This window comes from Epinephelus lanceolatus, chromosome 21, assembly GCF_041903045.1.
Source record: "Epinephelus lanceolatus isolate andai-2023 chromosome 21, ASM4190304v1, whole genome shotgun sequence".
Classification (NCBI taxonomy): Eukaryota; Metazoa; Chordata; class Actinopteri; order Perciformes; family Serranidae; genus Epinephelus; species Epinephelus lanceolatus.
The window spans coordinates 16,898,909-16,915,840 of NC_135754.1; the positions used below are offsets into that span (position 1 = coordinate 16,898,909).

Here is a 16,932-nt window from a genome sequence, read left to right on the forward strand (position 1 = left end):
CCACCAGTGCTTCAACATGGAGCAATGATCTCTTTATATGTCAGCCTGGAAATGTCAGCGTTTGAAGCGTCACACAGCCTGTTCATATTTCTGTGCACAATATATTTTTTGATTGCAACATAGAAAGTGTCTCTAAAACTTCTCCTGTTGTGTTTGCAATGCAGTGTAAATTAATTTGCACGACACAAAACACTGATCATGGGCCGGTACTTTATTTACATGCTGCAAAAAAATGTGAGATGCCATTGCCACTGAATGCTGCTTGCTTTCACCGTGTCATGACTGTGGTTGTTAACAGAAGACAGGACACATGGCTTTATTTGTATGCCTAAATCCCTACATGCTTTAATTACTGGACTACCAAGCATTAAGTGGAAAATTCATCATTCAACATCTACTGACCTAGCGCACAAATAATCAGAGAGAGAATGAACAGATTCATTAAATTATCAGAATATGATTAAATCACTGAGCAAATAGAAAATGTATGATATAGTAAGAAAAAAGCTGTAAAATATTATAGTTTACAATAATTATTCACATTCAAAGGCTTTACATCTCAATACATACACAACATGGCCCCTGAACATGACTTCAAATCCAAATATGATTCATATATTAGAATTTAAATAACACAGAATGAACTAGAGGCTAAACAATAGCCATCAAATAACCTTATACAAGAATAAAAATACAAAAACTGTATCCTAATATCATTGCATTACTTGCTTCAGATTTTAATAATACATCATCTGTACATCACAGTTCTAGTCAGTTACAAGCCAGGTAGAGTATTCCATACACAATGTAACCGACTGCCATCGACTTGATTCAAACAATTTTCTAACTAGAGGGAAACACTTCTCTAGTGCTTTCCTCAACTTTATAGACAGATACAGCAATTTCATCGGTTATTTGGATCAGATAGATATCTTTTTAACTGACATCCAACCACATCGAGCCCCGGGCCCCAGGGCCAGAGGGTCCTATTCACCTATACTCCAGTCACACACTGCACACACAGACTCAGCTGAAGGAAGAGGACCTTTGGAAAGGACCTTAAGGTAATATGTCAAAAATTAAAAGCATTATGATAATACATATTGCTAAAACAAGAGCACAAGTTAAATCAATCGCTTTAATTTCTATTGGGCCAAACGTCAGAATAAAAACAAAACAAAACAAAAAAAGACGGGCAAATGAGCCCGATGAGGCAGTTCTGCCATCTTGTCCAGGGGACAACAGCTTTACTGTGATTGCTTCGGAGAATGATAGTATGTGTATGTATCACTGTTGATGAAGGTTTTTCCGTTCAGCATGGGGGTGGTCAGCACATAAGATTTAGTTTTCAATAGGACGTACTGAAGATGAGCCGACTATCCCACCGAAAAAGAAATTGAAGAATTCACACCACAAAGAAATAGCCAGTGAATGGTACAGAACAGCCAAATCATCCAATAATATTCGCTATGGTTGCCAATGCAGTCAAAAATACCCACCTTTAAACTTGAATAAACTATATCTCCAGTGCCCTGGGAGAGAGAAGCAGACAAGGCTGAGCTACAAAACTGGCCATGCAGGAAAGATAAGCAAGTTATGATTAGGAAGTACAAGCTAGTGGCATGTTTACCCGCCCCCTGTTAGCAATACATCCTCAGTAACGGCTATGGAAGGCTCACACTTATACAGAGACTGATTCAGACCCATGTCTCACTGCAGACCGGCACTCTGCTTTGTTACATCGAGACCTTAATTGGACTGCAATAAGCAAGTACCAGGAGACTTAAAAAAAAAAAATAAAGAAGAAGAAAGAAAGAAACTCAAATACCGTGGGAACATTTGGGCTCTGACAAAAATATATGTAGGTTTTGAGTTTGGTAAACATGTGAGACTGAATCAGCTTACAGTATCTGTTACAACTATGGAGTATATGCTCTAGAAGTGGGGCCTGACTACAGCTTGCACGTACGATGTAGGATTAGGATATGGTTTAATTAAGATATCAGGATAGGCTCTGGTTCACAAAAGCTAGATTTTGTGTTATGCTATCATTGAAGCAGGAAACCAGTCCTTGCATTTGAGATAGTCCTAGCGGTACCCAAGCTCGTGTCACTCTACAGGACAAGCTTGCCCTTCTCTTCCCCCCCCCTTTGCAGAATGTACAAAAAGCAGATGTGCATGGTGGCAGTCTTATCATCCATACATGGAAAAAATGCAATAGAAGCCTCACAGAGAGCACAAAGAACAAGCAAAGCAACCCTGAATCCAAAGTTGTATTTTTCCCATGGTTCTACTCAGGAAAACAAACAAGGTCTAGATGCCAGCGTCTCTAAGAGTTTGTTTACATTGCGGTGATGAAGGGCACTAAAGAGGGTGTTACTCTGCTCAGTGATTGGCCTCAGAGCTAAAGAGGAGTGGCCACAGGAGGAACTGTGCTCCTATAGGCCAGGGTTTTGGTGCTTTTGATAGATCTTTCTCCATACTTCCTGGATCTTCTTGCACCATCTGTCAGCATTTCCGCTGGGGTCCATCAAATAGTATGTTCGGTTAGGCTGCACAGGAGAGAAAAATATAATAATTAAAACGCCAACCACACATGAGGAGAAATTCTAATCAGTGAACAAGTAGTCACTAGAAACAAATAGTCATGTACCGTATGAACAAAGAAGGTTTTGAAGTTCTTGGCCTCGGGGCGTAGCTCTAGGGACCAAGGAATCTCCCCTTTCAGGACCTTGTTTACAGGATCCACGTAGTACAGGTGTGGTCCTTCAGTGAGAAGCAGCTGTCTCCGTCTAGCAAACAGACCCTGCAATGGAATGCCACACGTCTCAGGACATTAGTTCACCAACAGAGGGGGCTGTGAGGCTGATGAGACTTCCCTCAGCACAGCAGGGAATTCCCCTTTCCTTCCTCTATGCTAACAGTCAGAGATGTACAATGGGAAGTGACTTCATTTATACTGAGCCAAACTTAACTAGAAAACCTGTTGAAATTTTACCACAAAACACAGTCACTGTATTGTCAAGCTGGCAGAAAACTCTTCACAGGGTTCCCACACATTTTCATGGACAAACCTTTAAACTTTTACATGACTTTTTTAAGGACTCCTAATAAAATTTCCACGATTGTTCACAATGTATGGCACAAATATTGCCCCATCTTAAAAATGCAGTATTATATAAAATAGCAGTGGGGGCACAAGTGTGGATTCATGATCCTACATGTGAAATCACGCTGTCTCAACATTATTTTTCTCTTATTCAAAAATATGCGATGCAAACTCTATTCAAACATAATTGCACAGCTAGCTGGCACACATGTAGGAAGAGACAGAGCGCAGGAAGAGAATGATGAAATGTACATGATGGTTGCATTTCAGAGCTCCACTACGTCAGCATCGACAGAAAATAAATTTGCTGTCATGTTACATTACGCAGAAAGTTAGCCACGGAAGATTATTGTAACAATTGATTTCACTGTACTAAACAACACTGGATGACTTTTCCAAAACAAGATTTTCCCACATCTGGAAAACGAGATTTGTGAAATTCCATGGCTTTTCCAGGTTTCCCATGACTGTGAGAACCCTGTCTTCACCTATGAGAAGGCTTGACTTAAAATTATAAATAATAATAATTTTAATTATAGAATAAATACACAACAATAAATATAAGTAACATAAAAACCTCAATTGTACGGCCTAGAATTCACACACACCTTTCGTTTATCCACTGGGCCCATCTTCAGGATCAGGTTATTCTCCACAAACTGGTGCCTGTGTAAATAAGCAACAGCAGATTACGGACTCCGACCCTGTTTCACGCAAACATTCATTTTTTCCCCTCAACAAATTAACATTATAATCCAGCTTCATTCCACATTTCTTAGACATTAACAACACTTTAATCCTAGAGTGATTTGGGTTTAAATAAAACAATGAGCAGCAGGTATTAACAGGCTGACAAGGTTTAAACACTGGACGGGCTTTACCAGGGGTTTCCAGTGGTCTGTTTGTCCAGCAATAGCTGCTTCTCCTCTTCAGTGAACTGCAGGTCCAGCTCAAAAGAGTTATTGTCCAAGTCGTGGATGTACTGCTCAATGTTGCTGCTGGACCTCTGCGGGGGCGTGGATTCATGTGGCGACAGGGAGTGTGATGAGCTGGACTGGGCCACCTGCATGTTGCTGAACTGGCTCAGGAGGTCGTCGTACTGAGATCGGAAATCAGACAAATGGTATTGTGATGTTCGGCTGGAGATTTGTGGTTTGTTCAGGGTTTTGACTTTTTGACCGTGATAAAATATCTTACGTTTCCATAGCAGTCCTCATCATCCTCAGACATGGCTGGAAGGTAGGGGGTGAGCTTGGGGGGTGTCTGTAGGTGTAGGTCACTCCAGGAGATGGTGTCAAAGAAGGGGTGCCGCCTCAAAGGGTCGTACCCTCCCATCTCTTCACACCCAATCCGCTTGGAAGGGTCCAGTGACTGAGGGAAAAGCAGAGACAGATGCAACATGTGTTTCTGTTCACTAGAAAAGCACTACCCTGTAAGTAACCAACACCAGCTGACCAGCATATATATAAAATTATTGTCCCCACAGATACTAGTGACATTTTATTGTATCTTACATAAATTAATCATGGTTCTCTATGACCTACCAAAAGCTGTTTGACAAGATCCTTGGCTTTGGGGAAGAATTTCTCTGGGAATTCATACTCCAGCTTTATTATCTTCTGGAATATTAGGTACTCATTTCTACAACAAACGAAGCACAAGAAGGAAAGAACAAAACAAGAGACTATTAAGAAAAGGTTATTGCTCTTAAACTAATATTTAACAGTAAACCCTAATAGTAAAAATACAACATGATCAGCCATCACTGAAGTGCGGAATGATCACAATTAATTATGCTGTGACAACAACATCCCCTTGGTACTTACCCAGCTCTGAACGGTGGTAAACCAGCCACCAGCTGATAGATAATACATCCCAAGGCCCAGAGGTCAGAGCTACAAAAGAGAAAGAGAGCAGACAAATTATGAACGTGATGCCACTTGTATCTGATTAACATGGAAAAACGAAAATGATTAGCATGTGTATGAGTTGCATAGTGACCTCATACCTCTTGCAGGCTGATTTCTCTGTTAGCAGCTCTGGAGACACGTACTGTGCTGTTCCAACAAAGGAGTTTGCTCTCGCTGCCAATCGATGCAAATACATGGTTAAAACACACGAATAACCATACAAAGAGAGTAAAACACATCTTTTATGTCATTATTACAATTGTTAAACTTCATGCTGATAAGTACAAGTAAAATCAGGATTGTGGTTATACCTTGTTTACTGTCTGATGATAACTGTTTTGCTGTCCCAAAATCTGTTATCTGGATGTGCATGTCTTCACTCAGAAGAATATTTTCTGGTTTCAGATCTCTGAAATGACACATATCGTGTGGGGAAAACAAATACTTAACAGGGTCGGAAATTATATAACAAAAAAAGTGAGAAAGGATAAAACAAACAGAACGTCTCACCTGTGTATTATCCCCTTATTGTGTAAGTATTCTAGAGCACAAACTATTTCAGCTGAGTAGAATCTAGTACAGGTCTCATCAAATGAACCAATTTTGCGAATGTATTTCAGGAGCTCTCCATTCTTTGCGTAGCTGAGACCAAAATCTAAGAAAGGCTAGTTAAGGTCCACTTTGATTATTAGAAATCAATTATTTCTTACATAAAACAACAAAAAAAAGGTAAATTGTTAATAACCACATGCATTGACAAATTCTTAAAAGGATACACAACTTCTCATCATCTTGAAATGTGAAGTAGAGCTTGACGAAGAATGGGTGATCTAGATTTGACATCAAATCCCTTTCTCTTTTCACGTACTGGGTTTTGTTCTCCTTCATAATATGGCGCTTCTCTAAAATCTTAACTGGAGGACAGAAAGAAAAAGTTCAGGATATAACAGAAAAACACACCAAGCAACTTTTCCATCTTGATAAAAGTGTAATTCACGTCATTCACCAAAGGTTGGTGCATTATTACTTACTTGCATATTCTTTCGATGTTACCTGCTCTCTTGCCAGGACAACCTTAGGATAAAAGAACAAGAAAAAAACATTACAAAGCATGTTAGTTTCTTGTCAGGCTTGTAAGAAAATCTTGTAACTCTTAGGGCCTGTTTTGTCAATTCCTCTCAAATGAACTGAGGATGACTCATCCAAGTACATTAATCAAAAGAATGCTAGCATGTAGCAACATCGACCCAGGTATAATTCAAAAGCTAAGTGGAATGCAAGTTACATACCGTCGAGAAGGAGCCCTCTCCCAGTATCTTGCCAAATTTGAAGTCCTCTGCCTTCTTTTTGCGCGGCTGAGGGGCCTGGACAGCCGGCTGTGTGCGGAGGTCTGAGCCCTGGCTGTTGGCAGACCCTCCTGCAGCACGGGCTTCTGAGGCTGAGCCCTCCATGCTGGGACAGTGGCTACTGCTTGCGCCTGGGATAGCAAGTGGCGAGCAGGAGTCAGGGTGGTTTCTTACCATTGATGGATGCGAGCAGGAACAGATGACAACGCTGGGCTGAATGGGCACAACATCATACTGAAACAGGAGAGGGAACATTGAGAATATATCAGTCAGCAGGGTGATGCAGTTGTAGTTCTTGCTTAAAAAAAAAAAAAAAAAAAAAAAAAAAAAGCCATCTCCATCAAATAGTGCATCTTCTCTTAAGAAATATGGGAGACTTAAACTCAAACTGTCAAAATGGACCTTTTATTGCACCCAAAAACTATTACTGAAAATGCATGAATCATCCCTTCATTGTGACTAACAATCAGTATGCTAGCAAGTTTAGGCCAACGATATCTTGCAACTATAAATGCTGGGAATAAATCATTACAATATAATGACGACAACAACAACAGTGAGAACTTCCTCCGATATTAATTTACATAAAGAACATCCGTTTATGGAAAAGGACACATTTAGCTGTTCAGCGCTTTAAGCTGTTGTTTAAAATGGATGTTAAAGCATTTCCCCATAATTCTGTGAACAAACAGATTTTACAGTTGCTTGCATTATAATTCATTTTTTGAAACCCCCTTATAGGATCAAACAGTAGTAAAAAACAATTTGCAAAAAGATAAGTTTACCAGCTCAAGTTAATAAAAACTATTTATTGTATTTCTGGACGACAGACTGTACAATTAAAACAATATAATGTCCGACAAAACGAGCATCCAACCTAGTCCAGCAAATGTGTATGTGTAATGTGTGTCACACTAGAAAAGACAGAACTTAGAAGATATAGATCATATACTACAAACCCACTTTCCAAGGTTGCTATTTTATATTTAGTGCACCTAACATTCGTGGTAGGATGTTCTGACTTAAATATACAATTTCAAGTGAGACCACTTAAGAAGCAAAGTCTAAAATTGATAAGGACATGCAAGGACTACTGGAGACACCGCTTCTAAGCCTGGTGGTCCCACCCTCCACTAAAAGTTGTAAAAACCATATCAAAGTTATTGCTTTCATGTGACAGCTGTACTTACGACCACAACAACTGCACGGAACACATCAAATGTGTATGCCCATGATAAAACTGACATGGCAGCGAACGCAAACAAACACTGACAAGAAACCCACCAAATGATTGTTGAAGACTCAAAGATAACATACAGCGACCGGCTGTGCTTTACAACAAACTCTTGGATGCCTGTACCTATGTTAGTTATTTTTAACTTACTGAACTACTGTAACACTCTGTGCTGATGTTGTTCAGCTTAACAACTCAGTTAGTACAGTTGGCCTAGCTTCTTCTCATTCAAACCAAGGTGTGGCCATTTAGCTGCCTTATCCGGACTTGACTGTATGGTTGCCAACTGGTCATATAACTATCTACCGACCCATTACTACTAGTCAACCATGTAATGGTTGACAGGTTATCGTTAGCTGACGCTTTCTAAGCCTGAGTACTCGTGTAACAAACCGGCCTGTGTCAACTTTCTTTGCTAACTAACGCCTGCTAGCAAGCTAACGTTAGCTCCTGCTGCCTTGTCAAATAATGCCGGCCATCACTGACAGCGAGTTATAAACTTAACGCTAACAGCCAGTCAATTAGCTAACGTTAGCAAGCCAGGTAACACAAGTAACTTCAAATCCGTGTATCATTTTCGCATAACGCTACTCGGTGATGTTCAAAGTTAGTGTGTCGATACTAATATTGAAATTTGAAAGGTAATGAGTTGACAGTCGATCTACAAAACGTTAACCTTAAAAAGCTATCTTGTAACCAAAGGTGGAACGCAACGAAGCTAACGTTAGCTTGCTAGTAAGCTGGAGCATCGTTCGAAAGCGCGAACATGTTTAGCTAACGTCAGCCAACAGATAACGCTAGTGACCAAGGGGGAACGGCCATACATCCTATAAAACTAACAACAAGCGTTGGTAAATGCTACACCAACGCCGAATAAATCGAAGAAGCTTTAATTGTGAATTAAGCCAGATGTTGGACAACCCTGATTAACGTAGCAAACAGTAGGTGTTGTGTTAGCCCACATTAGCGAGCTAACGCTGCTAGTGAGTCGTAACGTTAAACGATCTTTTGCGGCTAGCACCGCTCTTCAAATGAAGGCCCGACGTAACTATTTGTTGTCAAACAGCCGCCACACTGTACATTTTGAGGACCGGCTTCGAACTGTTATTCGTGTTAAAGTTGCAACACTTACCAGCTGACTTGTCGCTCTTGCCATGGGAGTTTTCCACGAGTATTTATTTGGAATAAAATAATTAGAGAAGCTCCAGTAATGGCTGCCTCTGCGCCTTCATTTTCGAGCTGTGACGTCGTTCCACAACAATGTTACCGCAGGACAGCAGAGGAGAGTCCCGCTGTGTCCGCCCCCCTCGCCACATTTACAACCTACTGAACTTCATCTTACTGATAGGGATTGAGTCAGAAGGCAGCAGTTGTTGATATTCAAATACCACAGTAAACGTGGCCTACAAACCATCTTTGGGCCAGTCTGTTTTAGACTAACAATGCATTGTAGCGAAGTTTATCCAAGTTACAGGTCCTTTATAGCATTTTAGCTCCTCAAGCTGCTTCAACTTTTGTGTAGAAGCCCACAAGTCTGCGTTTATCCATCAAACCATGTGTATTCAACTGAAACATTGACCACCACGTAATCCAGTATGAACTTTAAATTGAATAAAAGTTGATTTTTTTTAAACAATTTATTCAGTTTACATAAAAATAAACATACAATTTACTTTATATTTTTCTTTCTCTCCTTTTCTTTTTTCCACTTTTATAAAACAGGATAACCCAAAATAGCCCTCAGACTATGTATCAGTGATGAGTGTTGAAAAGGTTTTGCCAGTCCTTGCAGAAAATCTAATAATAAAAATCCACAGCTAACATGCTTTATTTGATGATTCAGCCTCTTCCTTTCCATCCTGATGATCTGAGACTGTTCTTGACTCATTGTTGATTTCTGTTTTCTCATCGTCTGCTTCATCTTCGTCATCCTCTGAGGCGTCTGTATCCTCACTGGAGTCATCATCTTCAGGTGCACTGAATACAGAAATTACAGTTTGAAGAACTTAGTAGAAAGTTGGAAATCAGACTGGGAATGTACACATATGGTTTTAAAAATACTGGCTTATTGATTTTTGAATTTCAGGTGACGGTAGATTACTTTCGTTGCAGGTTTAAAAGTTTTATAAAGAGACATAGTACTTAAAAAAAAAAAAAAAAGGTCTGATTAAAACTGGCAGCAGGAAAATTAATTTGCAAACAAACAGTGCATCTGACGGATTATCTCATTTTTATATACAGGTTATAAATTAATGCTGACATAATAAATGCTTACCACAGACGTCTGTTGAGATTCCTATATTCTACTCCTGAGTTAACATCAAATGGATCTGTGAATAAGATAGATGATTGCAGGTCATAAGTCTGCAACAAAATGCATCCTTCTCTGTGTAAGGGGCAATTTTCCAGACATGCTGGAAACAATTAGCCTGGTTCCAGACTTCTGAACCACTGCCCACATCTCTGACTTGTTCAGCAATTCAGATTGATCATGACCAAATCAACAAAGTAAAGCAAAACAGCAAATTATATTATCTAATTATTGATCATCAGTCTAAGACACCATGTAGGACATATTTACTTTTAATTTGGAGAAAGCTGCCTAAAATTATGGGCCAGATATCACAACTTAAAGTGTTGTTGATTTTTTTGATGAATTATATTATCATATATCATGAGTAATTTGTAAAGCTTAAAGCCTTTAAGAACTTTTTTAAAACAATTTTCACATCACAAGTGTTTGCATGAGATCAGTGTTTCCCCAATAATAATTCAGCAGCGGTGAGTCACCACAGAGGGAAAAAAACCCTAACTACAACCCGTGTTGGGGCAAGTATGAAATAGGATGAAAAATATTTTAGTCTAAGATGCAGTTACTAGTGTGTCTGCCATTTTGAAGGAAAGTTTTACTCGTGATAATGTTTAATAGATAGGAACTATTTTAAGGCTCCTTAAAGTTGTACATGAAGCCAAACCAAGACAAAAATAAAATAAAAATAAGGACAGATGTGGGGCTAAAACCCAAATGACTCTATCCACCTCTGCTACACAATTATGTATGGAAAACACTGAATGTGACCCCAGTTTATTTCTTTCTCCCCCATTTTTACCAAACTCCTCCTCCTCTGGTTTCGATGTGAGAAACTCCTTCTCTACAGTGAGCAGCTCTTCCTCTGACTGGCATGCAGCATAGCGGTCCAGCAGATCTTTATTGAGATCCAGGAACCCTTTCCCCCACTTAAACTTTTTCAACAAGAGCTCTGCTAGTTCTTCAAAACCTGCAAAATTAGATACAGTATGTTAGAGTTTCACTGCTGTAACATGATACAATAAGCAGTGAGGAAGACAATACAGTACATAGTTCCTGAATAACTACAAAGAAATCCTTACCAACTATGCAGAATGTGGCAGCAAAAGCTTCAACACAAGATAACTTGCATGGCTTGCCGTAGTTGACGGGGTTTGCAGCTACAAGATACGGCAGCAATCTGGGATGAGTTCCGACCATTTTACTGAAGGGAGTCTCCTCCAGTTTAGCCCAAGAACAATCGATTACCGCTACTCCATTTTGAGCCACAATCTCTCTGTGCATAAAAGTCCATACAAAACAGTTTTAAGACAAACACTCTGATTATCATTTGATCACAATAAGAGAGTTTTAATAAAAAATTTAGACTAAAAAAAACATTTGTTATGGTGTTAAAGCAATATAATCTTGACGATCAATGACACATTTTAGTTTGCTATAAAAAAAAATGTAAATATTTGTTTTAATTTTCATCATGAAATATGCTCTTTTTTGGCTACTGATTAAATATAAAACATCTTAAGATCAAACTTTATAGACTGAATTATAAACTGATCAATCTGAGGAAAGAGATGACTAGATTAACTGTTACATGTGGCATGTTATGGCTTGTGTTATTAATCATCATGATGTATTATAATAATATTTTTTTAAACTGTACCTGTCTGCTGGGGTCACATACTTCGTGCCCATGGGACTCAGTATGAGTCCACTAAATCTCTGATTGAGGCGCAGGTTGCGTACAAAGCCCTTGCGCACCAACTTTCTGCCAGTACAGCGTTTTGGATCACAGTGACCCAACTCCCACATGGCAAGTGGACAAGGCAGTTTCACCTGTGGGGCCTCTGCTCCCTCCTCTACATGAAGACTTGCTGAAACACAGTGACAGAGGACAAGGTGTACAGTATGCTGCCAGTGTGAGCACTCTTGCTCAAACACAAGACACAAACACTTTCAGGGTTTGTATTTTTAGACCTTTTCCATCAATGTGCAACCACTTATTTACTAATTACTTACTATATATTAATATGGCATAAGTCAACAGAGGTGGTGTCATATTTTAAATCAGCACTTTGCAAAGAACATGAATAGTAACCATTGTTTTAATCATGAAATGATAACCTTTGAAGTAGTGCATCAAGGCCTTGTGGCCCTGTACTGAAATACAGTGATGTCCTATGCTTCTTTTTCAGATACCTTGGTACATTTGTCATTCCTTTAATATTTACTTCATCATAGAGACAGGATAACTATTGCACCTTGTTAAATCATGATCTTTCACTCCACATGTGAATTATGAGGCAAGCACAACACACTTACACACATATTTTTATGTGATAGAGTCAATATATTACCTTCAAAAGCAGTGTGCATTTCTTCTGTAAAGGCCTCTAATGATTTCCCCTTCATTTTATGTCTCTTGTCTTTGCTCTTGTTGTCAGGGCGCACAAATTTACCCTGTTTCTTTCGTCCCATGTTGCAAACAGCGGACAGCTAAGTTAGCTACTGTCAGAGCACAACCTGCATTAAAACTAACCAGCGTCTGTTTACTCTGACACTAGCTAGCTAGCTATCCCACTGACACCAGTATTTATCTTACAAATAGCAAACGTTTCGTATTTTATCGACGTGTACACCATGTATGGATTCAAAACGATAACCACAACACAACTGTCACTAGTCTCCGTTTATCACGCACTTATTTTAACACCATTAAAAATAAAGTTTCGTTAGCATTAGCCACTTCGTATCGTGGAAAGCACGTCGTAGCCCGATATACAGCGCATGCCCATATTTTATTTTGATCACGTGCCCTGTCATCTGACGAACGGCTACCAAAGCAGGAAATGTATCCAGAAGACAAACCGAGAGGACGTTTTAATCATTGAAAAATCAGCCATGCAGTGTTTTTGTAACGGAATACATCATGTGTTAAGGTTGTGGATGGTCTGCGTGTCTCTTTTCAGTAAGTACTTATATTCTCAGTTTGATATGTCTTGTGTAAACTAAACCAAATGCGCCACAAATATGGGTACGTATGGTTGTATGAGTTGAGGCTGATGTCGACTGTTCTTTGCACAGTAAACCATGGGTTCGCCGGTAAAATGAAGATAGTCGAGGAGCCAAACACATTTGGGTACGTTTAGCAGAGACATATCTGTCACAATGTGCTTCTTGCTGATATTAGCCCCTTACTGACTGATTTTCTGTCTCTGTTTAGGTTAAACAATCCTTTTCTGTCTCAGGGAAGCAGACTACAGCCTAAAGTGACCCCAACTCCAGTATCTGGTAAATTGTTTGTCACCAATTAAAACCTACATTTGATCTGATCCTGTGTTTTAAAGGAAATGGTTAACTAGTAGATACTGAGTGGGATTTTAAGTTGATCAGCTCAAGCATTGAATTGATTTATCATGATAACACCAATGTCTTCTCAAGGCCCTGCACATTTTCATCGGCTTGCTGGAAAGTGCTTCAGTCTCACAGAGTCAACGTAAGTTTTTTACACATATCATGCTCACATATGATCCCCATTTCTGCTGGCTCTCGTAAATGATCTGCTTTGGATGCTGATTGTTTGATGCAGTCATGTTACATCTGGGAAAACATAACAGGGCATTTGTGTGCCTGGTTATTTTGCAGGTATAAATATGAATTCTGTCCATTTCACAACATCACCCAACACGAGCAGTCTTTTAGATGGAACGCCTACAGTGGGATACTGGGGTAAGATGCAGTAACCTCACCTCACATTACCTTTATTGCAAATATCAATATGTGAACGACTGCCAAAAAGCTGTGGGTTGATTGTAATAGTAGCCTTTTGCATGTCCCTAACAGGATCTGGCAGGAGTGGGAAATAGCAAACAACACTTTCACGGGCATGTGGATGAGAGACGGGGATGCTTGTGGAACGAGAAACAGGGAGACAAAGGTTAGTGGGGTTTTAATTGTGAAAAGGGTAGTTCATCCTGAACAAATGGGAACAAATTTTTCCTCTTACCTCTCTTACCTTTCCTCTTGTAGTTTGGTAACAAGAAAATAGTTCCCACATGAAGATAATCCACAGATGTTGTTGTGAGCAGTTTCATGTAGGAACTATTTTCTTGTTATCAAACTACACCCATCAACTGCATCACCACATAAGAGGAAGTGTGCATGTTTACAGCTCAGCTGAGGAGGAGGCCATTAATGTTTTTATCCTACGATGTCACAAGCCTCTTGTCCAGTTGATGCATACTTCCTGCTGCATGGTGATGCAGTTGGCGAGTGCAGTTCGGTAGGAAGAAAATAGTTCCTAGAGGAAACTATTAAAAACAAGGTGCAATGATTTCTGCAAAGTCATTGCTGTTGAGTTTTTCAACTGTATTTTTTGGCACTTTGATCACCACAAGCTGAGTGTCATCTAGTTCTATTATATTTGAGAGAAGGCAGACATCTCTATGACTGATATGTTCAACACTCTGCAACTCATACCCACACAATCTAGATTGCTAAACAGCACTACAGATGAGGGAAAAATATGTATTTTGATTTCAAGGTGAACTGTCCCCTTAAACTCTTTCTGGTAGTCATTTAACAGACTTAATGATCTCCCCCTTTCAATGTCTGCATTTCTTCTTTAATATGAGACCAATTAAGTAACACCAGAAGACCATGAAGAAAACCCTAAACATCAAATTCATCAGTTAATATTTACCTACAAGTCTAGACCAAATATATCATTTGATGCTCTAAGAGAGTTTTGAATAGTTTTTGACCCCAGAGCCACATCAGACCATCAACTCAAAATCACGGTCAGGATTAAATCAACAATATAAACACTTGAAACTTAGCTAACTTGTTTATTTTGACGTTTCTGCAGGTGATTTTTGTCTGCAGTCCAAGCAGCAAACTTGCTCAAGTCTCAGAGCCCAGTACCTGTGTGTACTCGCTGACCTTCGAGACCCCGCTTGTTTGCCATCCACATTCCCTTTTAGGTAAGACAAAAGATCCATCTTGTAGAGCAATACGGCCATGGGGTCAGTCAGTGTTAACAGTGATGTCTTATCACTTGTGTGCTCTTTTAAAGTGTACCCGACACTGAGTGATAAGCTCCAAAAGGAATGGGACGAAGCTGAGCAGGCTCGCTATGAAGGTCTTATAACTGAGCAGGTAAAGACCAGTTTGGCTGATCACTGCAAGCTGATGAAATGTACTGGTGTACTTAAGGTTCCCAGTGATTTACAATGAAAATTAAAGAGTTTTATTCCAGTTTCAGTCATTATTAGCTCACGGCCTTGCCACTAACACACACTGTATGTTTGCTGCAGGGATACAACAATCTTTTGAGGGATATTTTTGAGGATGCTGGTTTCCTAAAGAGCCAAAAAGTCAAGATAAAGCCGCCAGAGGTTGCAGCTGATTCGGGAACACACAACTCTTTACAGAAATGTACAGAGGTGTGTACATTTATGTGCTCTTCCAAATAATAGCCAACAAAAAATGTATAAGCACAATACTGCTTAAAATGCGTGACGGAAACTTTGTATGCTCTTATAAATATGTTCATACAGGATTTCCAAAAACAGAGGGAAGAAATTGAGAGACTGCGTGCTCTCCTCACGCAACACAATATTTCCTTTGATTCACAGCAAAGTAAGTGAACTCAACTACACTGTCTTCACTCATTGACAAGTTATACAGTGTTGCTAACATTATTTTGTGAAATATCTTTGCTATGTGTCACAGATAAATCAAAAGGCGCAGTGAGTACGACGGCTAAGAGTAAACACCTACGGGGAGATAACGGCCTGATTGATCTGCAGTGAATGCCTTCCACAGCAAGTCACACTCGACAGTGGATTTGAAGATTTTGTTGGGCAATGTGAGCGACACAGACACTCACTGGACAATATTGCTGTCACTAGTGATGGCACTAAAAGTTAATTTAAACACTGAAAAAAACTGAACTCATTTGTGGATTACAAACTTGTCGGAATGTCGTGAACCATTTTTTCAGAGGAGTTCCAACACTCAGCTGGCTCTCTCAAGGACTTTTTCTGAGTCTTGTAAATGAATCAAATGTAAACATGCAACCATATTGAGAAATATGCTTTTTTTTTTAAATAAAGTTTTGAGAGGAGTACCAAGATACATTTTTCCATGTCAACATTTGAGTCTTCAGCAGGTCTACAGTCTCTCAAAAAAATCTTCTACTAGAGATGATTTGTGCTCTGTTTTGTGTTTGGTTGGTGGACTTGTGCCTAGTTGCAGACACTATCAGCAAACATGTACAACAGTATGACTGGATTTTTTGTTGTTGTTTAAATGAATAGGGCAGGTTATTTATAAATAACTGACATTTTTTTATGTGTACATGTGGACCAAAAGGCAACAGTAATGCAAAAAATAACAAATATAGACTTATTGTGTTGTTTGTTTCTCTTGACACAGTAAGAGGAACTTACTTAAATGTCTGTGTTTGGGTTTATTTTTTAGTAAATCCAGGAGGTGATGTCACCAACCTTCACTTACATATAGGCTCAGTTTCCTTCCTCATAAGTTTACAGTCTGAGTTAGGGTCAGAACATGTGCAGGTGGCGAACGTTCTCCCCGATCCTGCAGCCAGAACTGGCTCCTATAACTATTGTATATCTGTTTTGGGCATTTACAAGATGTTAATTATGGGCACGACAATGCCTGGCTATATGAATAATATAGAAAAATTCCAAAATTCCTATGAGATTATAACCACAGTTTCAGAATGGGTCTACATTAACCTCAAAAATAAGTAAATAAACACAAACACATGTATGGCGCATGAACTACTGGGCTGGAAGGAGGAGGGGAACAAAACTTTATCATGCTGATGTACCTTGAGTGGATGAGAAAAGTTATTCTCATCAGTGACTTCACAGATTATGGGCTTTGACATGCACAAACATGTCTCGACTACAAGCATTCCTGAGACTTTTAACTCCAGCAGTTTCTCAGATTTCTGCATCTTCTCCTCATCTGTCCAGAAAGGTGAAACTGAACTCTGA

The 16,932-nt window shown here is 39.4% G+C and overlaps 3 protein-coding genes across 3 annotated transcripts; 1 reads left to right on the forward strand and 2 right to left on the reverse strand.

The window, feature by feature from the left end:
• Positions 1-193: 193 nt before the first annotated feature.
• On the reverse strand, positions 194-8,887 carry pdpk1b (3-phosphoinositide dependent protein kinase 1b). Its single transcript, XM_033611974.2, has 14 exons — positions 8,732-8,887; positions 6,309-6,599; positions 6,051-6,093; positions 5,796-5,933; positions 5,530-5,674; positions 5,331-5,428; positions 5,118-5,193; positions 4,936-5,004; positions 4,654-4,750; positions 4,307-4,480; positions 3,991-4,208; positions 3,718-3,775; positions 2,654-2,806; positions 194-2,552 (listed from the first exon to the last, which is right to left on the reverse strand). Exons 1-14 carry the CDS (start codon positions 8,753-8,755, stop codon positions 2,439-2,441), a joined length of 1,698 nt encoding a protein of 565 aa, XP_033467865.1. The 5' UTR covers positions 8,756-8,887; the 3' UTR covers positions 194-2,438.
• A 308-nt stretch (positions 8,888-9,195) lies between these two features.
• Positions 9,196-12,522, reverse strand: tsr3 (TSR3 ribosome maturation factor). The gene is made up of 6 exons (XM_033610959.2): positions 12,262-12,522; positions 11,568-11,778; positions 10,990-11,183; positions 10,710-10,877; positions 9,875-9,929; positions 9,196-9,576 (listed from the first exon to the last, which is right to left on the reverse strand). Exons 1-6 carry the CDS (start codon positions 12,380-12,382, stop codon positions 9,417-9,419), a joined length of 909 nt encoding a protein of 302 aa, XP_033466850.2. The 5' UTR covers positions 12,383-12,522; the 3' UTR covers positions 9,196-9,416.
• Positions 12,523-12,721: 199 nt separating this feature from the next.
• Positions 12,722-16,032, forward strand: gnptg (N-acetylglucosamine-1-phosphate transferase subunit gamma). The gene is made up of 11 exons (XM_033611950.2): positions 12,722-12,872; positions 12,989-13,043; positions 13,128-13,195; positions 13,346-13,400; positions 13,550-13,633; positions 13,748-13,841; positions 14,772-14,886; positions 14,979-15,061; positions 15,220-15,348; positions 15,463-15,544; positions 15,638-16,032. The coding sequence occupies exons 1-11, from the start codon at positions 12,806-12,808 to the stop codon at positions 15,715-15,717; spliced, it is 912 nt and encodes a 303-aa protein (XP_033467841.1). The 5' UTR covers positions 12,722-12,805; the 3' UTR covers positions 15,718-16,032.
• Positions 16,033-16,932: the final 900 nt, after the last annotated feature.